Source organism: Epinephelus moara, chromosome 5 (assembly GCF_006386435.1).
Source record: "Epinephelus moara isolate mb chromosome 5, YSFRI_EMoa_1.0, whole genome shotgun sequence".
NCBI lineage: Eukaryota > Metazoa > Chordata > Actinopteri > Perciformes > Serranidae > Epinephelus > Epinephelus moara.
Genome location: NC_065510.1, coordinates 40,367,485 through 40,390,394, shown reverse-complemented (window position 1 = coordinate 40,390,394; position 22,910 = coordinate 40,367,485). Strand labels below are relative to the sequence as shown.

Sequence of the window (22,910 nt, the reverse complement as noted above, 5' to 3'; positions counted from 1 at the left end):
TATAAAAATAATTCTCAGTTGCAGCCCTGATGATATCATTAATGTTGAAATTACTACACCACTCCCTACCTTTCCTTCAGCTGCTTCTTCAGTGTTGCGTTTTCTCGCTGCAGCTCCAGCATGGCACAGCGACTCTCATCCAGCTGTCGCTCAAACACCTGGTACTGGTTCTGCTGCTTCAGATCCTTCACACGCAAACACAGAGAAGCATTAGATACACACACGCAACATCTGCATTCAAATTAAGATTCAGACAATAATATGCTGTGTTAACTTAATCTTCATGCCATGGAGGATTTTATTCAAGTGAATAATAATGATATCTGTCATGAAATGGCTGTTTGTGTGTGCAAATACTGTATTTATGTGTTTGTTTGCTTGTGTGTGAGCTTATGCAAGTGAAGGACATGCAGACAAAGAGACTGAGGGGTGTGTGTTTGTGGTGTGCACACTTGTACCAGTGGGACTAATATTTAGCACTGTGTTTTTGCAGGGTGTGTGTGTGTGTGTGTGTGTGTGTCACCTGTTGCAGAGCCATCATTTGTGTGTGTGCCTGTAGTTGAGCCTGCAGGTCTTCTATCTGCTGCATGTGTCTCTGGGTCATCTGTCTGCTCCACTCTGTGTGCTGCTGGGTCAACTCTGCACGTTGCTTATCTGATATCACACACACACACACACACACACACACACAAAACCACATACAGAAAACAAAATCAATTTGGCCCACTGTTGCAGGTACCCTTCTGCTGTTGCCATGGTGAAGTGTATCCATGGCAATAGCAACTTCACTGTTGAATTTATAATCTCAATGTGTATATCGCTCCGTCTGTGTGCGTGAGTGTGTGTGTGTGTGCTCATTTGTCCATGCATCTGTGTATGTGTTATACAGAAGGTGCCACTGTCTGCATGTGCTTATGCTAATGCTCATGCCTGAGTGTGTGCGTGTGTACGTGTGTGCACACATGTGTGATACCTAGCTCCAGGTGGTGCAGTGTCTGTAGTCTGTTCCTCTCAGACAGCACATCTTCTTTCGCTTGTCTCTCCAATGCCTGCAGAGCCTTGGCGTGTCTCTCCTCTCCTAAAGACTGCGTTTGGGGCTCCTCCAACACATCAACACACATGTTGTCCATTTATATAAGCACTTAACTGCGTATATGTAACACAGAGACATGCACATGCTGGTAGGGTAACATTACAATGCCTCTTCTCTGCAGCGCTATCATCAAAGCTGCTCAATTATTTATCACAGAGAAAACCTATCAAAGAGAGTACATATGATTTTAGTGTACCTGCAGCAGATCTCTCAGCTTATTGTTTATCTCCTTGGTCTCTTGGACCTCTTTCCTCAGCCTGTCAATTTCGGGGTTGCCATGGCAATCATCTCCCAGGCCCTCCTTCTTTTTCTTTGCCTGCATTGTCAAGAAAATCGTGAGTAAAAGGGATTTAAATGCTCTGTGTGTAGTAATCCTGAGATGATGAATTTTCTAGCATTGAATTAAATGTGAGATGTGGCTTTTGTTTAAGAATTTGCAGACTCAGACAAGCTTCCTTAAAATAAATAAATAAAACGCAGACTTCATTGTGCACTCAAAACAGGCTTATGGAACTAATTAAAAGAGTACTCCAGCGATTTAGTACTGCACTTCCATTAAGTTGGAGAACGGTCGAATCAATGCAACTGAAATATGCAGACTTTTAGACTCTAGTGTGACTCAAGCTTCAAAACACTGGATCCTACAAAATGCAGCTAAAAGATAAAGCATAACGTGCTTCCTGCCAAGTAAACAAACACATCTTTCACACTCCACATCGCAGGCTGTCGGTTAAACAAGTTGACAGAAGAAAGACGAAGATCACGAGGATGAATGAGTATCACAGACAAAGAAGGGGGTACACACGCAGATGTCAAAGCAAGAATAGGCAAAGCAAGAGCAGCCTTTTTATGACTCAACAACATCTGGCGCTCTAGAGTGACACAGCAACAAACAAAAATAAGAATCTTTAATTCCAATGTAAAATCAGTGCTGCTTTATAGTGCCAAGACCTGGACAGTGACAAAGACCACAATCAATAAAGTGCAAACCTCTAACAACAACTGGCTGAGAAGGATTCTAAGTATCCACTGGCCAGACAAGATCAGCAGTAACGATCTGTGGACAAGGACACAACGACTACCAGCAGGAGACTAAATTGGAAGAGTGATGGAGATGGATCGGGCACACACAACGAAAACTAATGTCAAACACCACCAGACAAGCTTTGACCCTTTGACTCTTGGGGGAAGAGGGAAATAGGGTAATGGAATCTCCAGGCAAACGTCAGAAGACTTAGATAAACCTGGTGATGGATAGAAAAGAAAGCTAATGACCGAAAAACTCTGGAGGCCCCTTGTTGTTGGCCTGTACTCCAGGAGGGGTGTCAGGCACAGGTAAAGAAGTATAGGCTTCTAGTCAAAGCTCACACCTGGGTGACATCATTAGGGTCATTTCCTTAGAGGTCATTATACAACTGCTCTCATTGGCTAAGAAGTATTTATCATGACCAGAAAAACAATCTCAATGTGAAGACTTTGACAGTCAGCTTTAAACAGTCAGAATTATTCTTGTAGCTCAAATGAAATGTGACACAATAAGCATAGTTTTGAAGACATCTAAAGGGAGAGAATCATCTCAGCGCCCTTTGCACTCTGTACATAGAAGTCAGATGTTTATGTTTACCTTGTTCACCTTTGTTGTCCATGTTTTTAGCTGTATGTCTATTACTTTGTATGTACATTGAGAGCAACAAAAAAACCTCATTCAAATTCCATGTATGTGCAAACATCCTCGGGCATTAAAGCACCCCTCCTTTGAGAAACCTAGTGCACTGATCCGATATTAAAAGGTGGAGCTAGAAACACTGCAGTCTGTTGATTGGTCAAAAAAAGAGAACTGACATTCTTGCTCAACAAGGACTGTTCAACAAATCTACTGTTTTTGAAATTGCGACTCGAAACACTCCACCTTGTTCTTTTTTATTCTGAAAATGTTGGTGTGACTCTGTTCTGTGGATGATCAGCGAGGTGCAGACATTCTTATATATCACCCCTGAAGAGGACCCGGCTATTACTATCCAGTATAAACCCCACCTTTATTTAGGAATATTGTCCGCAGTGGAAAGGCTAAACAGATCTAGGGTTAAGGAACATGTCTGTATGGGTTACATACCGGTTCTAAGGGTACGATACAGCAAGTGTTTGGTGGAAAAGCAGCTTTACATTGATATGTGTTGGTAACTGGGGATAGCTACTGATTTGCATAGTGAGAGTGAGGCTTAGGGAACCAATCTAAATGTTGATGGTATCATTATTCTAAAGCCATTACACTGTGCAATCAACACAAAGCAAAAACCTTGTCCATTGCCACTTTAAATAAGAGAATCTGCTGCTTTACTTTGTCATATAGGATAGTGAACTGAAAATCTGTTCATTCTGGACGGTTGGTTGGTGAAAACAAGGTTTTTTTAAAGACATCATCTTGGGCTCTGATAAATTCTAATGGGTATATTTTACTATATTCTGACATTATTCAGAAACAAAGATGCCTCTGATAGTGAGAGTCTGTGTGTCTGAAAGTACCGAGGACCAGGATCACAGATGGTCACGGGTAGTTTGTGAAGTAGACTCACCTGTGACTGCAGCTCGCTCAATTGGCTCTGCAGCTCGGATATCTGTGTCTGCAGCTCCTGCTCCCTGTTCTGCCATCTCTGTTCGCTCTCAGCAACGGCGGCGTTCATCTCTATCCTGAACTCTGCTCTGAGACGATCTTCACACTCTGCCCTGGAGGCATGCGTCAGAACAAGAAGCGAGGCAGAGTTAACCTACATGCAAATGCACTACTTATTTCTTCTTGCTACACTTTTCTTTGTAATCACTGTACAGTGTCTTGTGCTTCTAACTCATCTTAAGAGGACTATCATTTTAAGTTTTAAGGTTTGTAGATGTGGTAGTAACCTTATTATTTCTCTCTTTTCTTAATAACTTTATTTCATAGACGTCCCTATTAGCGCACTATTGTCAAAGGGACACATTACTGTTGTTACACTTTAACAATGATGTCATTCCTTTGCAGGGGGGTAAAGGGCATGTAAACTAGTATTTTGGACTAATTAAAGGGATATTTTAGTGCTTCTGAAGTGGGGCTGAACATAGTACTTATTGATAATCAGTGTATTAACTACAGTAGATATCAGTCAGCACACCCTCAGTTTGGAGAAGCAGGTTGGAGTGCGGGAACTGAAGCCATTACATCGCTCTCTTTAAAACCAGACTCCATTGAGAAAATCAGTGATTTAACATTGCTGAACAAAAGAGCTGATGGTCTACCACTGCCTCAGTCAGTTAGTTTGTTTGTGTTATTGTGTAACTTTGGTGTTTTAGAGGGTTAGTTTGGATTCACCAAAGTCACACAATCACACAAACTAATTAACTAATAGAGGCAGTGGTAGACCAGCAATTCTTGTGTTCAGTGAGCTAAAATAACTATTTCTGTCAGTGGAGTCAGGTGGCTTTGACGAGAGCATAGACAGGGAACTGAAGCTGTTAATGACTTCCCTGTTGGAACGGGCTGTCTGACGGGAAGATAAAGCAGTGAAAATACTCTCAATATAGCGTACACTAAAACTGATATTGATTTTTTTTTGATGGGACTTTATTAGGTGACTAAAATAAGTTATTTTGCTGACCTCCTTGCAGAGGTACATTGCTTAGCTTCCGTGTCTGCACTCCTGCCACTTCTCTAAATTGGGGACATGCCAACTGGCATCTACTGTATGTTATACACTGACTACGGATAAGAACCACATAAAACCCCACTTCAAAAAATCCGAACTATACCTTTAAATACACTTTAAAGAGGACTTGTTATGCTTATTTTCAGGTTCATATGTGTATTTAATAAAGAAATCTGAACTTCTTCTGAAGGGCCTTAAGGCTTTTGCTTACAGGAATTATTTTTTCATACTTTTACCTCATTGTATGAAACTTTGGACATGTTGTAATGTGAACAGCTCTCATTGTAAAACTATATATAAGACACAAAATACAGAAAAGCATAATAGGTCCCCTTTAAATAAAAGTAATGGCTGTTTTCAGTGTGTGTACACAGTAATGAAATAAAAGACATGTGGAATATGAGACAGGACAGGACTAATTGGTTTTCTGAAAACCATTACGGCTAATGTTCATTTGGATTGTGATATTGATTTAATTTCCATTGAAGTACTGACACTGTTGTTTGCATTATCGTGTATCCTTTTTATTGCTGCAGCTAATTTTCTTGGTGTGTTTTGTTCTGGCGAAACACATTACACGTCAATAAAGCTCGCTCAAATGAAACTGAACGTCAGAGAGGAAAAGACGCTGCAGCTCGTTGTGAGCTGCAATTTGAATGATTTGCTTCTCAACTTTGATCTTCCCCAGTGATCTTTTAACAGGATGGCAGCGGGTGATTACAAGCCAGAGTGGAGGCTTTGTAATGTAAGCCTAAGCAGTTCTGGCAGCTCGGTTTTTATTCTGCTACCTGATCCGGTCCTCAGTGTGCCGCTGGCTCTGGTCTAGGAGGCTCCTCTCTGTGTTCAGTCGGCTCTGTTCCAGCACTTTCTCCTCCAGACGATGTTTGTCCGCTCTCAGGGACGCTATCTCTCTCTGCTGCCTGTCCCGCTGCCTCTCTGCCTCCTCCTGTGTCCGAGCCAGTCGATTCCGGGTCTGATGGAGCTCTTCCTCCTGACGAGAGCAATGCGGCCCACACGAGGCTGCAGCTTCAGGGGCCACCTTTTCTTTACTATCCTGCTGCTGGATAGCCGACTGCAGCCTACAGACCTGAGAGCACATGAACTCACATATTACAACTGATATTCTGAACAATTTATCAGATAAAGAAAAAAAGTCATCTTGTGTAATTTGACCTCTGACCTCATTGGTGGCATCATTCAGTTTTGTCCTCAGCTCCTCTCTCTCCTTCTCCAGCTCGCTGCGTAGCTCCTCTCCTGTCCTCCTCTCTTCATCTAAACGTGTGCACACCTTCCAAGAAAATTCATCCACATCAACATCATTATTCCATTTACAACCTATCTTTCTTTCTAGCACTTTAACCCAACCATACTATCATCTCCTTATTACTGGGCCTAATGAATAATTAGTCACAATGAAGTGCACATTATAAGAGGGCTCAGAGGGCAGGCAATTATGTGATAAAATCTCATTATATTTCTCCATTTAGTAGTTTAAGAAACATCCATTAAACATGTTCTTGAAGACCAGTGGTTCCCAACATGAGATTTTTCTCTGATTTTTGCTTTTTTTTCCATCATAATATATTTCACCTTTTTAACCCCACTCAAAACAAAGAATGACTTTTTGGTTGACCTGGTCATAAGCCTATGACCTGTGCAGCTGCTGACACTGGGGCAGAAGTAGCTTAATTTAAGGGCTTGCAAGCCCAAAAATATTGGGTTAAGACTGGACCCAGTGTACCTATGTTTTTGTATCTAAGTGACTAATGGGAACAACAATTTTTAAACTGGTCCAGTATTGAGAGAGACCGCTGCAGCCGACAGCGGTGAAACAGGTGACAATGTAACCACTCGGGGCATATGCACCTTCAATGTACGTCCATTAAAAGAGCTTGTTTTTGCCACTGACAGGCTCAGATTGTTACTGTGAGTGTCTGACAGCATTACAGAAAGAACCCTACAGAGAAATGAAACACTTTTCGAGACCTTTTACTTGTTCCAAAGAAAACTATGGAAACATAGGTGAGAGCTGGAGAGAGGAGTGCTGGTAATAGTTTTTAGTGTTGCAGTACAGAAAGTGTATCTCACTCTTATCTAAACAGTTTTTCAATGTCATGACTGAACAGAATGACTTGCCTAAGGTTGTAAAATCAGTGACTTATTCTAAATTATTTCTTCAAACACATTTTATAGACTTGCTTTTACATGAGGTCATCTTTTTTTAAATCATTTTATTCTGTCTTTGTTTTCCTCCTCTTCCCTCTTCTTATTTTGTTCCTATTTCGCCCCATGTACAAGGCTGTTGCCGCAGTGGCCCGGGTTCAAGTCCAGCCTATGGCCCTTTGCTGCATGTCATCCCCCCTCTCTCTCCCCCTTTCAAACTTACCTGTCCTGTCCATTAAAGGCAAAATGCCCTAAAAAATATCTTTAAAAATAAATAAATAAATATCAAGCACTTTTCATGGATGTAAATTGACTGGACTCACTTGCTCCGAGTGGTTACACTGCAGCCTGTCTCGCCTCTATTGGCTGCAGTGCTCTCTCTCAATACTGGAATTGCTCCCATTTGTCACTTAGCGTCTGTGTCCACATAGCCTTTTTTTCCCCCTGTGCCGGCATCTTTTTTCAATTGTTGCCAAAAAGCAAAGAGCGTACAGGGCCGCATGCAGCCATCTACAGAAAAAGTGCCACACCCAGAGTCTTTTCACAGAACACTCCGCCTTTTTTGCACGGCCGCTCTGAGCACTTCCAGTTGAAAATCTCTGAACTTTTCAGAAAGGCACCAGTGACATCACTGCTGCTTCTTTAGCTAGGCTACTGTCTGCTGTTACAACAAAGACAGAAAAGATAATTTTTTGGAAGCAGGTTGCCCTGCAGACACTGGCTGTTGCTTGTGAGTATTTGTGTTTGCTTTATAAGCTTGTTGTTGACTGTGTGGTCAAAACTTAGCTACCTAGCTAACGATAGGGTCAAGATATTGTTGTCACAGAAACACACCCAAGCAGAGTCATTACAAAAAGTGGTGGGAGGGTCTTTTTATGAAGCGCTGGGATGAAGCGCTCCCCAGCGCCCTGCCTGTGCTTTTCTGCTGAAGAAAAACCGCATGTGGACACACGCCCTGAGACACAAACCCACGAGAAAAAAGGGTCCACGCTGCAAAATATCAGAACTCCCCTTTAACATATCCTGATTTCTGTGGATGCTTAACAGAGTTTCTAAGGGGTTTTTTTGAGAGCAAATGTGCACCACACAGTCTCAGAGCAGGCAAAGTATTACTGTTGCAGCTGTGTGACACGATGAAAGGAAAAATGATTTCTCACAGTGGATCGTCCTTGTATCTGAAATAATTAAACCCAAAGTCTGACTGAAACTAAAATAATTAAGCCTATAGGAGCTGGCTGCCACAGCTGAACAGAAGGCTATTTTTAAAACTCTGATATAAGTGCACATTATGGAATGTCCTCTTTTACTGTGGAGCCTGTCCTCAGTCCAAATGCTCTGATAAAAACAATGGAATAAGCCCCTTGTGGTTTGCAGACAGATGCTGACCTCTTGGTTGGTCTTCCTCTCTGAGCTCAGAGCTTCTTGGACGCTGTGAAGTTCGGCCGCGTGCCTCCTCATCACCTCCTCTATCGCCTTTCGCACCTGCTCCTTCAACCGCTTCCTGTCCTCCTCTGCCTTCTCCACCAGTCTCTTCTTCTCCTCCTCCAGCTTCTGCTGCACATTGGCTCTCTCCGCCTCCACCTGTTCAATGTTCTTGTCCAACTGCGAGCGAACGCGGACCCTCTCGACCTCCAGCTCCTTCCTCTGCCGGTCGAGCTCTTCCTCCTTTTCTCTCCTCAGACGTTCTTTGATCCCTTCCACTTCTTCCTTCTCCTCCTCTCTCTCTCTGCGCATTCTATTTCTGTCCTTCTCCAACTGCTCCTTTTCTTGCTCTCTTTCCCTCTGTAAGTTCTCTCTCTCTTTTTGGATCTCCTTCAGCAGCTTGTCCCTCTCATCGTCTGCGTGTTTTTGGATGCGACGCAGCTCCTCTGTCTGGGCTCTCACCATCTCAGAACGCAGACTGGACAGAGCCTCGGCATGCTATGAACACACACAACCTACACTCAGTGGCCACTTTATTAGGTACACCGGTAAAATCGAATGTAATTCAATGCAACAGTCCTTCATTGTCTGTGTGTTTTACCTGGCGTATCTGCCGGGCATGGTCACTGTTCCTGCCACTGCTCTGCAGCTCCAGCTCTCTGTTCCTGCTCTGCAGACGGCTCACCTGGCTCCTCAGCTCCTCCACCTCAGCACACACACACACCTCACAACCTCCGCGGTTCAGCAGCTCCTCTGATGCACAATCACACACAGAGGACAAATAAACACCAGCAAACACCCAAAAGAACACAAGCACACACACATGCACGAGCAGGTATTGATTGATTAAGCATAACAAAAGCAGAATGGACTTCCAGCAGACCAATACTGAATGAGGAAGTGCCTAAAACAAAAATCATTCCCGTGCAATAAATAAAATTCAGGGCGTTTTTGCTGACTGGGTATGATGACACTTTGATGAAACTGTTTGCCTTTATGGTGGATGAATAATGTGCATTTGTTGCATTTTCTGTATACATTATAATGGTGTGAGGCGAAAACTTAATTAATGCTGAGTCAGAATGAAAAATGGAAATGCACTGAGCTCAGCTGATTTTCACCGATGCGAGCTTCCTCCAGCAGACAGGTAAGAAGACAGGTGGACACGGACTGATCGACTACCTGCTCTGCTCTGCAGCTCGTCTTCCTGCAGCAGCAGCCTCTCCTTGGCGACCGCCAGCTCCTCCTCCGCCCGTTTAGCCACACCCTCAGCCTCGGACACACGCCTCCGATCCAGCTCCAGCTCCTCCTCCAGGTCCTGGAGGGAGGCACGAGGGCCCCAGGAGGGAGTTTGGCGGTGAGGGCAAAGTAAGGAGGGCGATGCAGAGGAGTATTGTGGGTTGACAAAGAGCACAGGGGAATAGAAAAGAAAAAAAGAAGACAGATGAGGGAGAGAGAGAAGCCGACAGCAACTTTGACACAGATAAGGAGGAAGGAGAGAAAGAACGCAAGTAAGGGAGACCGGGAGGGCGATAGGAAAAAAAAATGGGGGATGAAATGTGGTGAGTCAGGGAGCTATCTCGCCCAGCTGTGAGCCTTTAATGGTCTGCTGTGAGGGCTTATGTCAGCTCTGTGCCAGCTCTCATAGGGCTTCTTAATGCTCATCCATGAGGTGGTAATGGTGGTGGTGCAGCGAATCTATCCTGCTCAAACTACTCATTAGCAGATAGTTGGCAGTGGGAATAGCACTCAGGGAGGGCAGCCAGTGGTTAGACAAGCAAGATCCCCTCTCTCCCCTCTCCCTCACGCTGCTTCCACCTCGCTCCCTTTCCCATCAACACCATCATTAGCTGGGTGCATCAGAGACAGGAAGCTGCAACATTTCAATTTCCTTTCGCCTCCATTTTCACAACATTCTAGATTTAGTATGAGCAAAGGGATTACGGCTGAGTGTGTGTGTGCGTACCTGTATTCGCTCCTGCAGTTTGACCGTGTTTCTCTTGCTCTCAGCCAACCTCTCCAGGTGACTTTCCACCTCCGCCTCAGCCCTCTTCACTCGCTCCCGTAGGGCGCTGTGCATTCCTTTCTTCTCCTCTTCTTCCCTCTCTTCCCACCTCCGCCTCTCTTCCCTCCAGTCTGCCTCCATCTTCCTCCTCGTCTCCTCCTGCTCCTCGTTTAGGTCATTCATCTTTTGCTCCCATTGCTCCCTCTCCTCTTTCACCGCTCGCCTCTTCTCCTCCTCCGCTCGATCCTTCTCCTCCCTTAGCACCTTTACCTCCTCTAAGAGTGCTTTCGCTCTTTCCGAGTCCTCCTCTGGTTGCCTCTTCTCCTCCTCTTCTTTCTTATTCCCCTCATCCTCCTTCTGTCTCTGCTCCTCTTTCCGCTGTCTCTCTTCGTCAGCCGCTTTCTTTAGCTCCTCACATTTGGCATCCAGCTCCTGGATCTGCTCCCCAGCCTTCTCCAGTTCTTTGCTCAGCCGCAGGCTCTCCTCCTGGGCGTCACTGATCTGGGCCTTGGCCTCCTGGAGCTCTTCCTCTGCAGCCTGCAGCCTGTCCTCGAATTCTTTTCTCAGCTCCGCCTCAGTTTCACGCTCCCTCTCCTCCGCCTGGATGCGGAAACACTCAAAATCTGCCTGCACCTGGAGGCAGAGAGGACAACGTGTTACACACTGCACTTTAAGTTGCTGCCCACTGAGTGTGCATCCTCAGCAGTGGGTAAGACACCTTTTTCCCTTACAACTGCCCAAATTACTCCCAACTACACTCTGGAAACAGCACAGACACTTTGCTCCACATGATAACATCCTGCAGTTCATGTATTTTTATGTTGGCACATTCACACTGCACATATGCTGTAGCATTTCATTTCAAAGGGGATCTAGGAACTGCTCAGACCACTGAAGTGAACAGTGTATATACAAAAACATCTGCAAAGGGCAAGACTGTGTTCATAAAGGCTAATTAGCTGCAGTGTGGTGACATTCCAACAATTCTCTGTATGTGGCAAAACATCATTACCAGCCAGCGATGTTGAGATCAGGCAGGTTGAATTCTAAACCTTTGTTCAGCTTGTCACATAACCAGGATTTATAAGTAAATTATAATATGTAGCAAGGAGTCATGAAAATAAAAGACAGGTTGTTAAGGAGGGGACATTTTGCATACACAGTTCTGCATGAACTATGTATTTGGTAATTATAGGGAAAAGTATAGGGTAAAAATAGAGAGCCACATAAAGACAGACAACCATTCACACTCACATTCACACCTACAGGTAATTCAGTCACCAATTAACCTGCATGTCTTTGGACTGTGGGAGGAAGCCAGGGTACCCGCAGAAAACCGGGAGAACATGCAAACTCCACGCAGAAGGGCTCCCCCACCCCGTGGTGTGAATCCCCCACCCTGGATTAGAAGCAGGAACCCTCTTGCTGTGAGGCGACAACACTAACCACTACCCCAGGATTACATGTTTCCCTGAAATTAGCATGTAGCTACATGTATGTTAGCCTTGTATTTGCAGTGGGGCAATGACTGTAAGGGAGATTAGCTGCACTTTTTACCATGAAAAATCACCTATAAAAGCTTTTAAACACTGCAGAGCATGTTCAACCAGGAATATGATCTGAAATTGTGGAGTAATTTACAACATAGACAACCCAGTGAAGATGTTTCCCTGACGTTAGCATGTCGCTACATGTGGCAGTGTAGGCTACATACCGTAAACGCTTGCAGTAAAGTGCCTGGAGCAGATGACCATCTAAAGAAATCCAGCACACTATGACGCCATACTGTAGCCGAAGCAGAATTCTGTATTCTGAGGTTTTTGCTCACATGGATTACTTTTACATACATTAATATGAACATTCTTCATTGTAACGCCACATATAAGACACAAAAAACAGAAAAGCAGATTCGTCCCCTTTGAACTGTTGACTGCCACTGTTTGATGTTTGCTGATATGTGATTTTAACACAACTGCTAATAAAGATCAAAACTTCCGTGGACACAGCACAAGACTTTGTTTAACTCCACACTCTAGTTTAATACTGTCGTAGTATTTGCATCAGTAGCACTCTGGCACTTGTCTGCCTCAACTTTGATAATGATAATGTATTCCTCCCACTAACAATCAATAAACTAACATTCATCTTGATCTAGCCCGTTCTGCACTGCACTGCACTAACTTTGTGCTTATAGCTCTGATCACCAAATTCACAAAAACAGAGCCCATAGGGTGAAGTCATTAAATGACTTTCATGTTGGGATTTATTTGTTGCTTACACTGGAAAACATGCTCCTGAATTTGCAGCATAAAACATCTAATCACTAAAACAGGAAAGCAAAATGACAGACGACAAACAAACCAGACAAATGAGCATGGTCACACATTTCAAAATAACAATTTGAGGTGCATGTACATTTTTTATCTCTTTAGTTGTTACGGGGCATTCTGTTCCCAAAGAGCTCATAATAAAGTCATGCGGGTATTTATGATTCATGTTGCTGTTGTATTGTGGTGCACAGCATGTAAATTAGGCATGAAGTCTTAGGCTATCTGAAGGTTAGGTTGACTGTTGTAGGTCACATGAGGGGCGGGTTTGATGTGCTGATCCCGCTGGGAGTTTACACTTTAAATCACAGCGATACATCGTGCCCTTCAATGAGGTCAGTTTATCTCCTGATCAGGAGGGTAATAGTGCACATACACGAACATGCATCATGCACACACACACACAGACACACATACACACACCTGAGCTCCCACTCTCTGCTGCTCATCCAAAGAGTCCTGCAGCTCAAGGAGGCGCGTCCTCCACGTTGACCCCTCCCCTTCATGACACGTCTCCACCAGGATGCGGTGCAACTCCTCGTGGTGGGCGTGACTCAAGGCTTGCAGGGCCGCCTCCTGCTCCTCATTCTTCATGTTCAGAGAATAAATCACCTGGAGAGTGTCAACAACAGGCAAGAAAATGATTTAACAGTTGTTGCACATTTCTGCCTTAAACATATGTTTTGAACTGTTACTGTTCATCATCTCTTTTAGGGATGGGTCGTGCTTTTTCTTTGCAGCCAAACAGGAGGTGATCACCAGCACTCCAATTCCCTGACAGATGATTATGGTTGTATCTCATACTGACATGCCTTTCACAGTGTATGTGTCCCAGAAATTGTAGATCACAGATTTTCTTCATGTTTATAACAGGGAAGCTTTGCTGATTTTCAACCAGGTTGTATCATAACAACGTGGTATGTTGTTTATGTAGTATGTTTAAATGAACTATGTTAAAATTCCCTCCATCTTACCAGCACTCCGGATCTCCCTGCTCATTTGCTCATTAGATAAAAGGCAATATAGTAACTGAATCTTGGTTTCTTTAATCAGCACTGCCTAGTTTTACAGTTTGACCTGAGTTTGAAAGAGAGAGAAAGACAGAGAGGGGCAGCTCTCTCTCTCTCTTGATCCGCTTTTATAATCTTTGTCTGTGGTGATGGCGGACATACAAAAATGCGGAAGTACAATCTGTAGTTCGAGCAACAGCCCGGCAGCAAGCAAAAAACTGCGTTGTCTGGTGGATTTCTCGCTAGCTCTGGAAATGGATTGAGAGAGAGAGAGAGAGAGAGAGAGAGAGAGCCTATTTCTTACCTAGAATATTTTCAGAAACATGGTAATATTAATACGAGATTGTTTGTTACTAGCTGGCCACCATATAGTTTTCCGATGAGCAACTCGCATTCCATCATCCACCAGCAGGAGCGTTTATTGGTCCGGTGTGGCACAGCGGTAGTTGTAGTTTTCTACCTCTTGAGCAAAAGCGAATACCACAGCCCTTTTCCTATGTTTTCTCTGGTCACATAGCACCAGTTTCAAAAGTATCTGCGTCTTTCTCCTGCATAGACAACCTAGATTTATGAAAAGACCATCTGTCCAGCAGTGAAATACTTCTTTAATTACTCTTGCTCATCATTATGTTTTGTATTCTTGGTTAATTAGTATAGTCTTATAAAGTTATTGAGGGCTTTCTTATTATTATTCTAATTATTATTTTTAGACAGTAGCTCAAGTTTTGGAGTTTTCTGTCCCTCAGGCCAAGAGATTGAGGAAAAAGTGCTTTCGTGTAGCATTTCCTCTATTTTTGGAACTAAGAGCAGAATAATTTAAAGCTGAAACAGCCGGTCATTGTTGAGTTTAAGCTGACATTGGAAGATTTCTTTGCAGACTGAGTAATAGATTTTCCCTCTTTGATAAGAAAAGATTACAATTGGCCTCCTCATTTGATTTGTAAGCACATATTGAGTGTAAAACTCTTCTTTCTTTTGGACTTTATTCTAGATTTTATTCATTGTTTTACTTTCCTTTTTCTCTTTACGTGGCTGAAAGGATCTAAATGCATATGTCTTGATCAGGCCTTCTTCAGAAAACAGAATTTGACCTGGTTACCTCATGGATTCAGATGATACACTGTGTGGTTGTATCCCTTATATTCATTTAACAGGAGTACATCACAAACAGTAGGAAAACTGACACCAACACTTGTCCACAAACACAGACATTATGGAGCCAATATTTAGAGCTGGCAGCTTTATGATAACAAATATTAAACTGACACGGACGGACATGGAACACAATAATCCCCAAACACAAATAATAGAGGTTAAACAGCAACACTGACAAACAGTGTGCATCTTCTGTAACCAGAGTCCTGTGAGTTAATATAGTCCGGGCACTGCAGCTTCATGCAGTGATTCTCCTGCCTGTCTGCATGTGAGGAGTCTCTCCCCCTCCTCCCGATATAGTCTGTGACTAACACTTGAAATATGGCCTGTTTCTCCCCACTATTCACTTTACCCTCTACGCCGTGTCTACAGTGTCATCATCTGCTCCTACTGACCCTGATGGCTCACTTACCCCCCTGCAGAGGAGTGTGTGTGTGTTTGTGTATGTGCATGTGTATGGGTGTATGCAGGGGACACACGGGCTCATATTTTACCCAGACGCCTCTCTGTCTGCAGCACACAGCTGGCACAGCACTGCCGGACATTCCCTCTGTGTGTGTGTGTGTGTGTGTGTGTGTGTGTGTGTGTGTGTGTGTGTGTGCGTGTGTGTGTCACCACCTCTCACTTACACATACAAACTTACACGGTCTCGACACTGTCAATCTCCATTGATCTATGATGTATTTCTTATAATATAGCGACGGATATTGATGACGGATGTGACATCTTTCCAAATCCTAAAGACAAACCTGCCTCCCTCTGTCCTACCAGTCAAACCCTTGGACAGTATGTCACACTAGCTATTCAATAACGTCACTCTGCATGACCTTTGGCTCATGAACTCGTGACTCAGAGGACTGAAGGGGACTCTGAATTGCAGGCAACCTCTAAGGGCAGTGTGTGTGTCCTGTTCTTGGCTGTCCTCTTTGGCCAGTTTGCGAGTGAGAGCAAGTGGGGTAAGAGGAAAATATAGCAGGACAGAGAAAGAGAGAGGACGATTTAGCAAGCATCCCCACACCTCGAGGTACGCTACATGTCCAAAATGATGTAAAACATTAGACCCATATGCAATTGCTGAACATCCACTTCCCTTCTGGGAAGGCTTTCTACAAGACTTCGTGACTTGATGGCAGAATTTTGCCCTTATTTAGCTCATAGTCGTTCTTCCTGTTCATCCCAAAACTGTTGAGTGGGGTTAAGGTCAAGGCCTCTGAACCACCAAACATGCCAAACTCTTCAAAAAAAATTTTTTTTTACTGGATGACCCTTTAGAAGACCTACAAAATGTTTAATTCTATTCATTTATATGGCAGGGATACTGTAGGCATTGTTACATTTAAATAAAATGCAACAGATAGGGCGCCCCGGAAGAGTCCTCACTGCAGCAGCCCAGGCCTCTTGCATGTCATGCCCTTCTCTCTTCCCAGGCTTCCATGTCTCTCTCACCATCAAATAAAGCAGAAATGCCAATAAATAAATAAATAAATAAATACAGAAAATAAAATGAAATACAACCAATGCAATGTACTAAAACACTCAAATATAAGCATAGGGACAAACTTAAAAACAAACATGGATAAAACAACCACTACAGACAGTAACTGAAGCAACAATTACTGAAAACAACAATTAAAAGTGATCTATGCAAAACTCAGAGCATACGATTTGTCTGGGCCATAGATTTAAAAAGATACCTAGATACTGATGCAAGATGGCACCTATTTATTTCAGTGGAGCTGCTCGCTTGGCGCATATGAGCACAATGTGTTTTTAAAAGAATAAACCATTATCAGAGGTGATATGTGATGATTTTTTTTCATGCATTTACCCATGTTTGTCCGTGACATTGTGTAAATGTCTGTGGCGGACATTTGAAAGCGAGTAGATGACAAATAGTAAACTTGTAGATAACTCAAATATATGTAATAACTTAGGTGGAAAATGCTTTAACATTTCATGCAGCCTACATGCAGCCTCTCGGCTCAGCAAATGGTAAACAACTCCGCTGGCTTCTCTACGTGTCGTTTCCGTACGCAGTCAGTGGAGCCCAAATGAATACGCCGCGACGCTACGCTGACGTGACGCTTACGTTTGCAGCCGGTGCAGCCCGGCCGTTACACTCACCTTAACAAGTTTCACGTCTCTTGCCTTAACCTAGCCAACCCAACCAACATAGGCAACAAGTAACCTACTAGCCAATGAAAGTGAGATTAGAGCGGGTCATACCTTCGCTATCATACGACATGCAAATTCATGGGTGCTACACTTCCACAACGACGCTGTCCCATTATCAGTGGTAACTGCCATTTAAGCACAGTGGCAATGAACTAGCTAACTTCATTTTCTGTTCAGGATACCATTACTTCACTATATCTTTACATAGAAAATAGGGTTTTGCTGCTCCCTCTAAATGTTGCATACAGAACTTTTAAGAACCACAAGAGGGAGAGTAGCCTATGTATGTTTCTGCAGTTCAGTGTTCAGTGTTTTAGTTAAGCTGTAGTTTAGCATCGTATTGAGAGCTGTAAAATCAATATCTGATGGCATGGTATTCCAAATCTGTGGGTCTTTCACTGGAAAAGTGGTCTGACTGAATGTTGTTCTGTCTTTTGCTGGTTTGCTGACTCCTCTAACTGCTCAGCTTGTAGTGTTTACATTTTTTATTTTTAGATTTTTCTCTAGGCTAATCCTTGCTTTTTTTTAAGTGTTGGATGGTTTTACCTCTTCAGGCCTGCAAAAAATTTAAATGACACAATCCCAGCGAGTTTAATCCTATGAGCTATTAAGGCTGGGACCCTGGATTTAGACATGTCATCATGTCTGTGTTCTCAATTAATGATAAATTACATGTTTTCTACCTGTATCTAAAATCAATCTTTACCCTGCTAAACTCTAAGGGGGGGTTATGTAACAAGAATAAGTTACACATTCTTACCAATAAAATGTTAAAATTATAAGCAACAAAATTTACTCTTGTTCAACAACATTGCTTGGTTTGGTTATGACCAAGTGGATTGTGTAGGCTAATGTTATCTCAAAGGGACAGGTCACCCCAAATTCAAAAATACATATTTTTTCTTCCTCTTGCTTGTAGTGCTGTTTATCAGTCTAGATAGTTATTGTGTGAGTTGCAGAGTGTTGGAGATATCGGCCGTAGAGATGTCTGCCTTCTCTCAAATATGATGGCACTAGATGGCACTCAACTCAACAATCAATGTCTCTTTCCAGAAATCATGACCCGGTTACTCAAGATAATCCACAGACCTTGCTGTCAGCAGTTTCATGAAGGAACTATTTTCTTTCCACCAAACTAGCCCTGCTAACTGTATCACTGTGCAAAAGGCAAACATTAATGGCATCCTCCTCGGCTGAGCTGTAACGTTACCTAGCTCAGTGGTGCTAGGTGAGCTAGCAGTGGATGTAGGCTTTTTTCTCTCTGGTGATACGGCTGGTGGGTGTAGTTGGGCAGAAGGGAAATAGTTCCTAGATGAAATTGCTCACAACAAGGTCTGTGGATTATCTTCAGTAATTGGGTCCTGATTTTGGCGAAGAGACATTGCTGTTGAGTTTTACAAATGTATTTTTTGGCACTTTGAGCACCACAAGCTGAGTGCCATCTAGTTCCATTATATTAGAGAGAAGGCAGACATCTCTACAGCCGATATCTGCAACACTCAGTAACTCACACCAAAAAATCTAGACTGATAAAAAGCTCTACAGGTACGAGGAAAATATGTATTCTTTATTTTAGGCTATATTGTCCCTTTAAGTTAGAGACTATAGATAGATATTGTTGTATAACTGGCATTTACTATTATCTTGTAATTGTCACTTTTTGTCATTTCCACATTGTTGAAATTAGCTTCTGATTTGCAGTGTCCCTCAATGTTGATATTTAGCAACCAATTTTGTTTTTGCACCACGTATGACTGTGAAAAAGTATTACGCATCACCTTAATGTTATTCAAAGTCTATTTTCAGACTTGTGAAACTGTTATTTTTTAAATGTCAGTGTTATGAGGCAGTGTCACACCTTGATTCAGCTGTTTGGATATAAATTTTCATGATGCTTGGCATGACAGTTTGGTCAGAGAGCGGCGGGAGCCTCTTGCTACTGTAAATCCTGTCTCAAGATCCCCATATTGATCCTGCCAGTCGATAATGTTATTCATGTAGCTTCACAAGCCAGTGCCCGTGCTTATTGACAATAACTTCATAGTCAGCAAAGCATGAAATTAATATTCTGTCTTACAGTGTAAAAGAGAGCCGGGACGAGGCTTTTTGAAACTGGAGTGAGATGTAGAGTGAATGGTTGGTGCACAGAGGAGAGGTTAGGCAAAGAGACAAGCAAGCATGCACACACTTTCTCTTACATCAGCCCCCCACCCACACACATATACACAAACCTCCACACATATAAAAGAGGGTACCGGGTGTGCTGGATTACAAAGCAGGGAACATTGTGACAGTGTAAGCTAGATAAGTACAGGAAATCACACAGACAGAATTAGAGCTGCCAATCAAAAGTGTTGGCATACATATGTGCACACAAACACACACTTTAATATGCTTCTGTTGATCTCTGTGAGTCACGTAAAGAGACTACTCTCCTCTGTGTATTCATGTGGGTGTGTGCATGTCTGTTCACGCACAAGCTTATGTGAACATTCACAACAGCTGGCCTGACATGGTCAGCACTTGCTTTCTTCCCATTGGCTTGTTCTGCCATGTAAACACACTCCGACGTGCTACTGGTTTATCTTTAGCAGCACCCATTCAGCCAGGGCAGACCACTCTCAGCAGCAGAGGGAGGGAGGTCGATGAAGAGGGAGGGGGGGGAAGGGAGCTGTGTAAGTCAAGCATAAGTGTGGATGGGTGAGTGGAGGAGTAAAGGGATGGGCCGACGTGAGGAGGTGTGTTAAGTACAAATGCATGACTGTGTGTGTGTGCCAACTTCCTGCATGCACACAGAGAGCAGAGGTTAATAAATATATAAGGTTACCACAGCTGACCCATTTCCCGCTTCCTCTCCACTCCACACCCCGCCCCAAAACACTCAAATAAACCATGTGTCACATGCCCAGCATCCCAAAGCCCCGAGAAAATGCTTACACCAAATATCGGATTTGATGATTCTTATATTTCATCAGCGCTCTGGGTTTCGGATTTATTTACTGCGGTCATCAAAGAGCTAAAGCGGGGCTGGCAGGGCTTGCATAAAGTTTCAAGAGAGAGAAACAAGTCCAGGCTTCTTTTTCATTATGGATGGAAGGAGCAGTGGAGAGGCAGGAGAGGTAGAAGGACTAGGCTGGCAAATCCCCCTAACAAGCACAGACACAAGTGCTGACCCCTCATCTGTGTCATCTTTGTTTGTGTGTGTCTGAGAAGAAGCTTTCTGAACAAACACACGCAAGTGCTGCATGTATTGCATTGCACACATGTGCTCCTGGATAACACACACACACACACACACACCTACAGGCTACACGTAGGTGAGCCCATGAGGGAGGATGGGAAGTGCACAGTCATCAGTAATTGTCATAGCTCAACAAGCGATGGGTCATGCCCTGCTTCTGTAAGCATTATTGTGCACCAGGGAGGGAGAATCCCCATATAGCAATGCTTACTGTATGAAAAGCCAGAGCAGACACCACTGCTGCTGCTGCTGCTGCTGCTGCTGCAGCTGTCAAGCACCCCTGCCTGCGCACTGATACATGGAAGATACATGGCATGATATGTAGGTGCTGATAAAGACATTATTATAATCATGACAAAATGTTATTGATCACCCAATTATTGCATTTTAATCACAAATATGATCAATTTAATGGTTCCAGCTCCTTCAGTATGGGGTTTAGCTGCGTTTATGGGTTTCATATCACTGTTAGTTGACACCTTTATACCTTTTTTATCTGTTGGTGAGACAAAGAAACGGGCTCTGGCAGTTGTGCAGTCTTTGCTATGAGATGTGCATTGCTCTTATTTATTTACATTTACGCTCTCAATTGATGCATGGCAAAGATAATCCATCAATTTACTGATAATTACATCACTCCTAATTGCTGCCCTGAAAGGTTTGGCTCTGAGATAGCTGAAGACCTGCAGCCTACACCTAAAGCTCTCAGTGATCGCTGATGTCTGATTACTGTGTCAGTCACGAAGACGAATGAAGCCTGATCCAACTTTCCCAATCATTCTCCCAAGAGATCATGATGATCTGTAGTGCATACCTATATTGGTGATTAAGCATGTATTAGTGTATAGTGTCTATTACTGCAAGATTTTATTTTATGCTACAGCCTGTTTCTCTTATCAGCCTGTTTATAATCTCCCATGGATCAATTGTATATGTCTATAGTCATTTACATGTTTGCTGTTGGTGTCCCTCTAATGTGTCATATATCACAGGATAATTACAGGTCGCCTTCTCAGTATGTAATTATGTTTCGGTGCGATGGCAGATATAGTAAGGCAGCCATCAGATCATCCAATCAGCCTGACAGATTCAGTGACAGCGCGTCCGGCGGCGCGCCTCTCTCGGTGTCACCGGCAGGTCTTACCTTGGTGAGCTGAGCGATCTTCTTGCACATCTTGCTGTGCATCTGGTAGTCGTACAGCTCCTGCTCGATGTTCGGGAACTCTGCCGCAGTCCCGTTAACGGCGGAGCTCGGCCCGAGGGGCTGTGCAGCCTTACCGGCGCCTGAAGCCATAATGAAACCCCCCCTAGGGAACTTCCCAGACCGGAGGATAGTCACAAATGATCCTGCCGCCTCTCAGATGAAAAATCCCCACCAAAAATCGCGTCAACTTTTTACTCGCGCATCTCATTCGTCTGTCGGTAGACCCCCTCCCGTGAACAGCAGCTCGAGCGATTCGCTGGGAAACATTTGGTAGTAGATCGGCGGGGCTCTCCTCGTGCGTTCCGGTTGTTGCCCCCCTCTCCCGCTGTCCGCCCGGTGATCGCGGAGGTCACACGCTGGAAGTCCATCGGGGACGCGCTCGCGCCAACCGACCCTTCCCTACTGTCAACAGATATTTTTTTTATTCTAAGAGGGAGCGCTCGAGGATGAAGGCATATAGTCCAACCACCTGTCTCGCGGCAGGGGCGGAGAGGGGCGTGTGTATCCTATGGAACATTACCGGAGACAGCTCGAGAGGCGCACTGCTGCAGTGCTGCCCCGCCCCTACCGGCGCTGCTGTATCAATCACCGTGCAGGGGAGGAGGGGGTCTCCAGGGTCTGCTCGTGTGATTTTACTCCATCAATCAGACCAACACAAACATATGACTGCTGTTTATTTATTTCATTAAACAGATGGTCATTTTACTGAAAAATGCATCTTGTATTCAGCCCATTACACCACACTGTACTGTTACACTATACTGACTGGACTGCCATAGAAAAAGGTTTCACATAGGTTTTCTCTGAGCTTAATCCATGTGTGAAACTGTTACTATCAGATTTTTTTTCATTGAAACAGGCCTAAAGGATAGGCTACTGTACAATTTAAAGTACAAACCACATGAACTCATGCTCAAGTCGGCCCCATTGACTAACATCCCCAACTTTAAAAGGGTAGTCCAGCAATTCAGTTCTGTAGTTGCATGAAGTTGGAGGACTTGCATAAAACATATAAAAGAAAAGATGCAGCAGAGGCCGGGTGTTACTCACACTAGTCCCTAATATTTATAAAGCTTCAGAAACACTGAATCCTACACTTCCCATAATGCTAGCGATGGGCAAAAATTAATGAATAGATCTTTTTGAATGACTCTTTTTAATGTCCACTGTGTATGGCCAGTCTGTTGAACGTCCCAGTGCTCATGAATCTGTAACATGTCATGACATAGTGCTGCAATAGCACCGAATGACTAAACTTACTACCTAAACTAAACTAAATGGGACTCCAGTCCAGACCTCTGCCAGCCAAGGCCAACAGTGCATTCAAGTCCTCTTCTGATAGTCGCTCTCTTGACTTCAGTGTGTTCATGAGCTTTAAGTTGTAATGTGGAAACAACACAGACGCAACAAAAAAGATGTCGCGTATTTTATTGCTCAG

At 43.6% G+C, this 22,910-nt stretch overlaps 1 protein-coding gene across 4 annotated transcripts in view; it reads right to left on the bottom strand.

Annotated features, from left to right (window-relative positions):
• The window catches only part of fam184b (family with sequence similarity 184 member B), a 33,124-nt gene extending 11,162 nt beyond the window's left edge, over positions 1 to 21,962 (bottom strand). For all 4 annotated transcript variants that reach the window (XM_050044568.1, XM_050044571.1, XM_050044570.1 and 1 more), the window contains exons 1-13: positions 21,413 to 21,962; positions 13,111 to 13,299; positions 10,322 to 10,993; positions 9,538 to 9,673; positions 8,957 to 9,108; positions 8,320 to 8,853; positions 5,951 to 6,058; positions 5,559 to 5,857; positions 3,667 to 3,817; positions 1,290 to 1,409; positions 974 to 1,100; positions 524 to 654; positions 70 to 185 (exon numbers count right to left, since the gene is read on the bottom strand). In XM_050044568.1, coding sequence (XP_049900525.1) covers positions 70 to 185; positions 524 to 654; positions 974 to 1,100; positions 1,290 to 1,409; positions 3,667 to 3,817; positions 5,559 to 5,857; positions 5,951 to 6,058; positions 8,320 to 8,853; positions 8,957 to 9,108; positions 9,538 to 9,673; positions 10,322 to 10,993; positions 13,111 to 13,299; positions 21,413 to 21,562 — 2,885 coding nt within the window. In that variant the 5' untranslated portion in view covers positions 21,563 to 21,962. The remainder of the gene's footprint in view (positions 1 to 69; positions 186 to 523; positions 655 to 973; positions 1,101 to 1,289; positions 1,410 to 3,666; positions 3,818 to 5,558; positions 5,858 to 5,950; positions 6,059 to 8,319; positions 8,854 to 8,956; positions 9,109 to 9,537; positions 9,674 to 10,321; positions 10,994 to 13,110; positions 13,300 to 21,412) is intronic.
• Between the last annotated feature and the right edge of the window lie 948 nt (positions 21,963 to 22,910).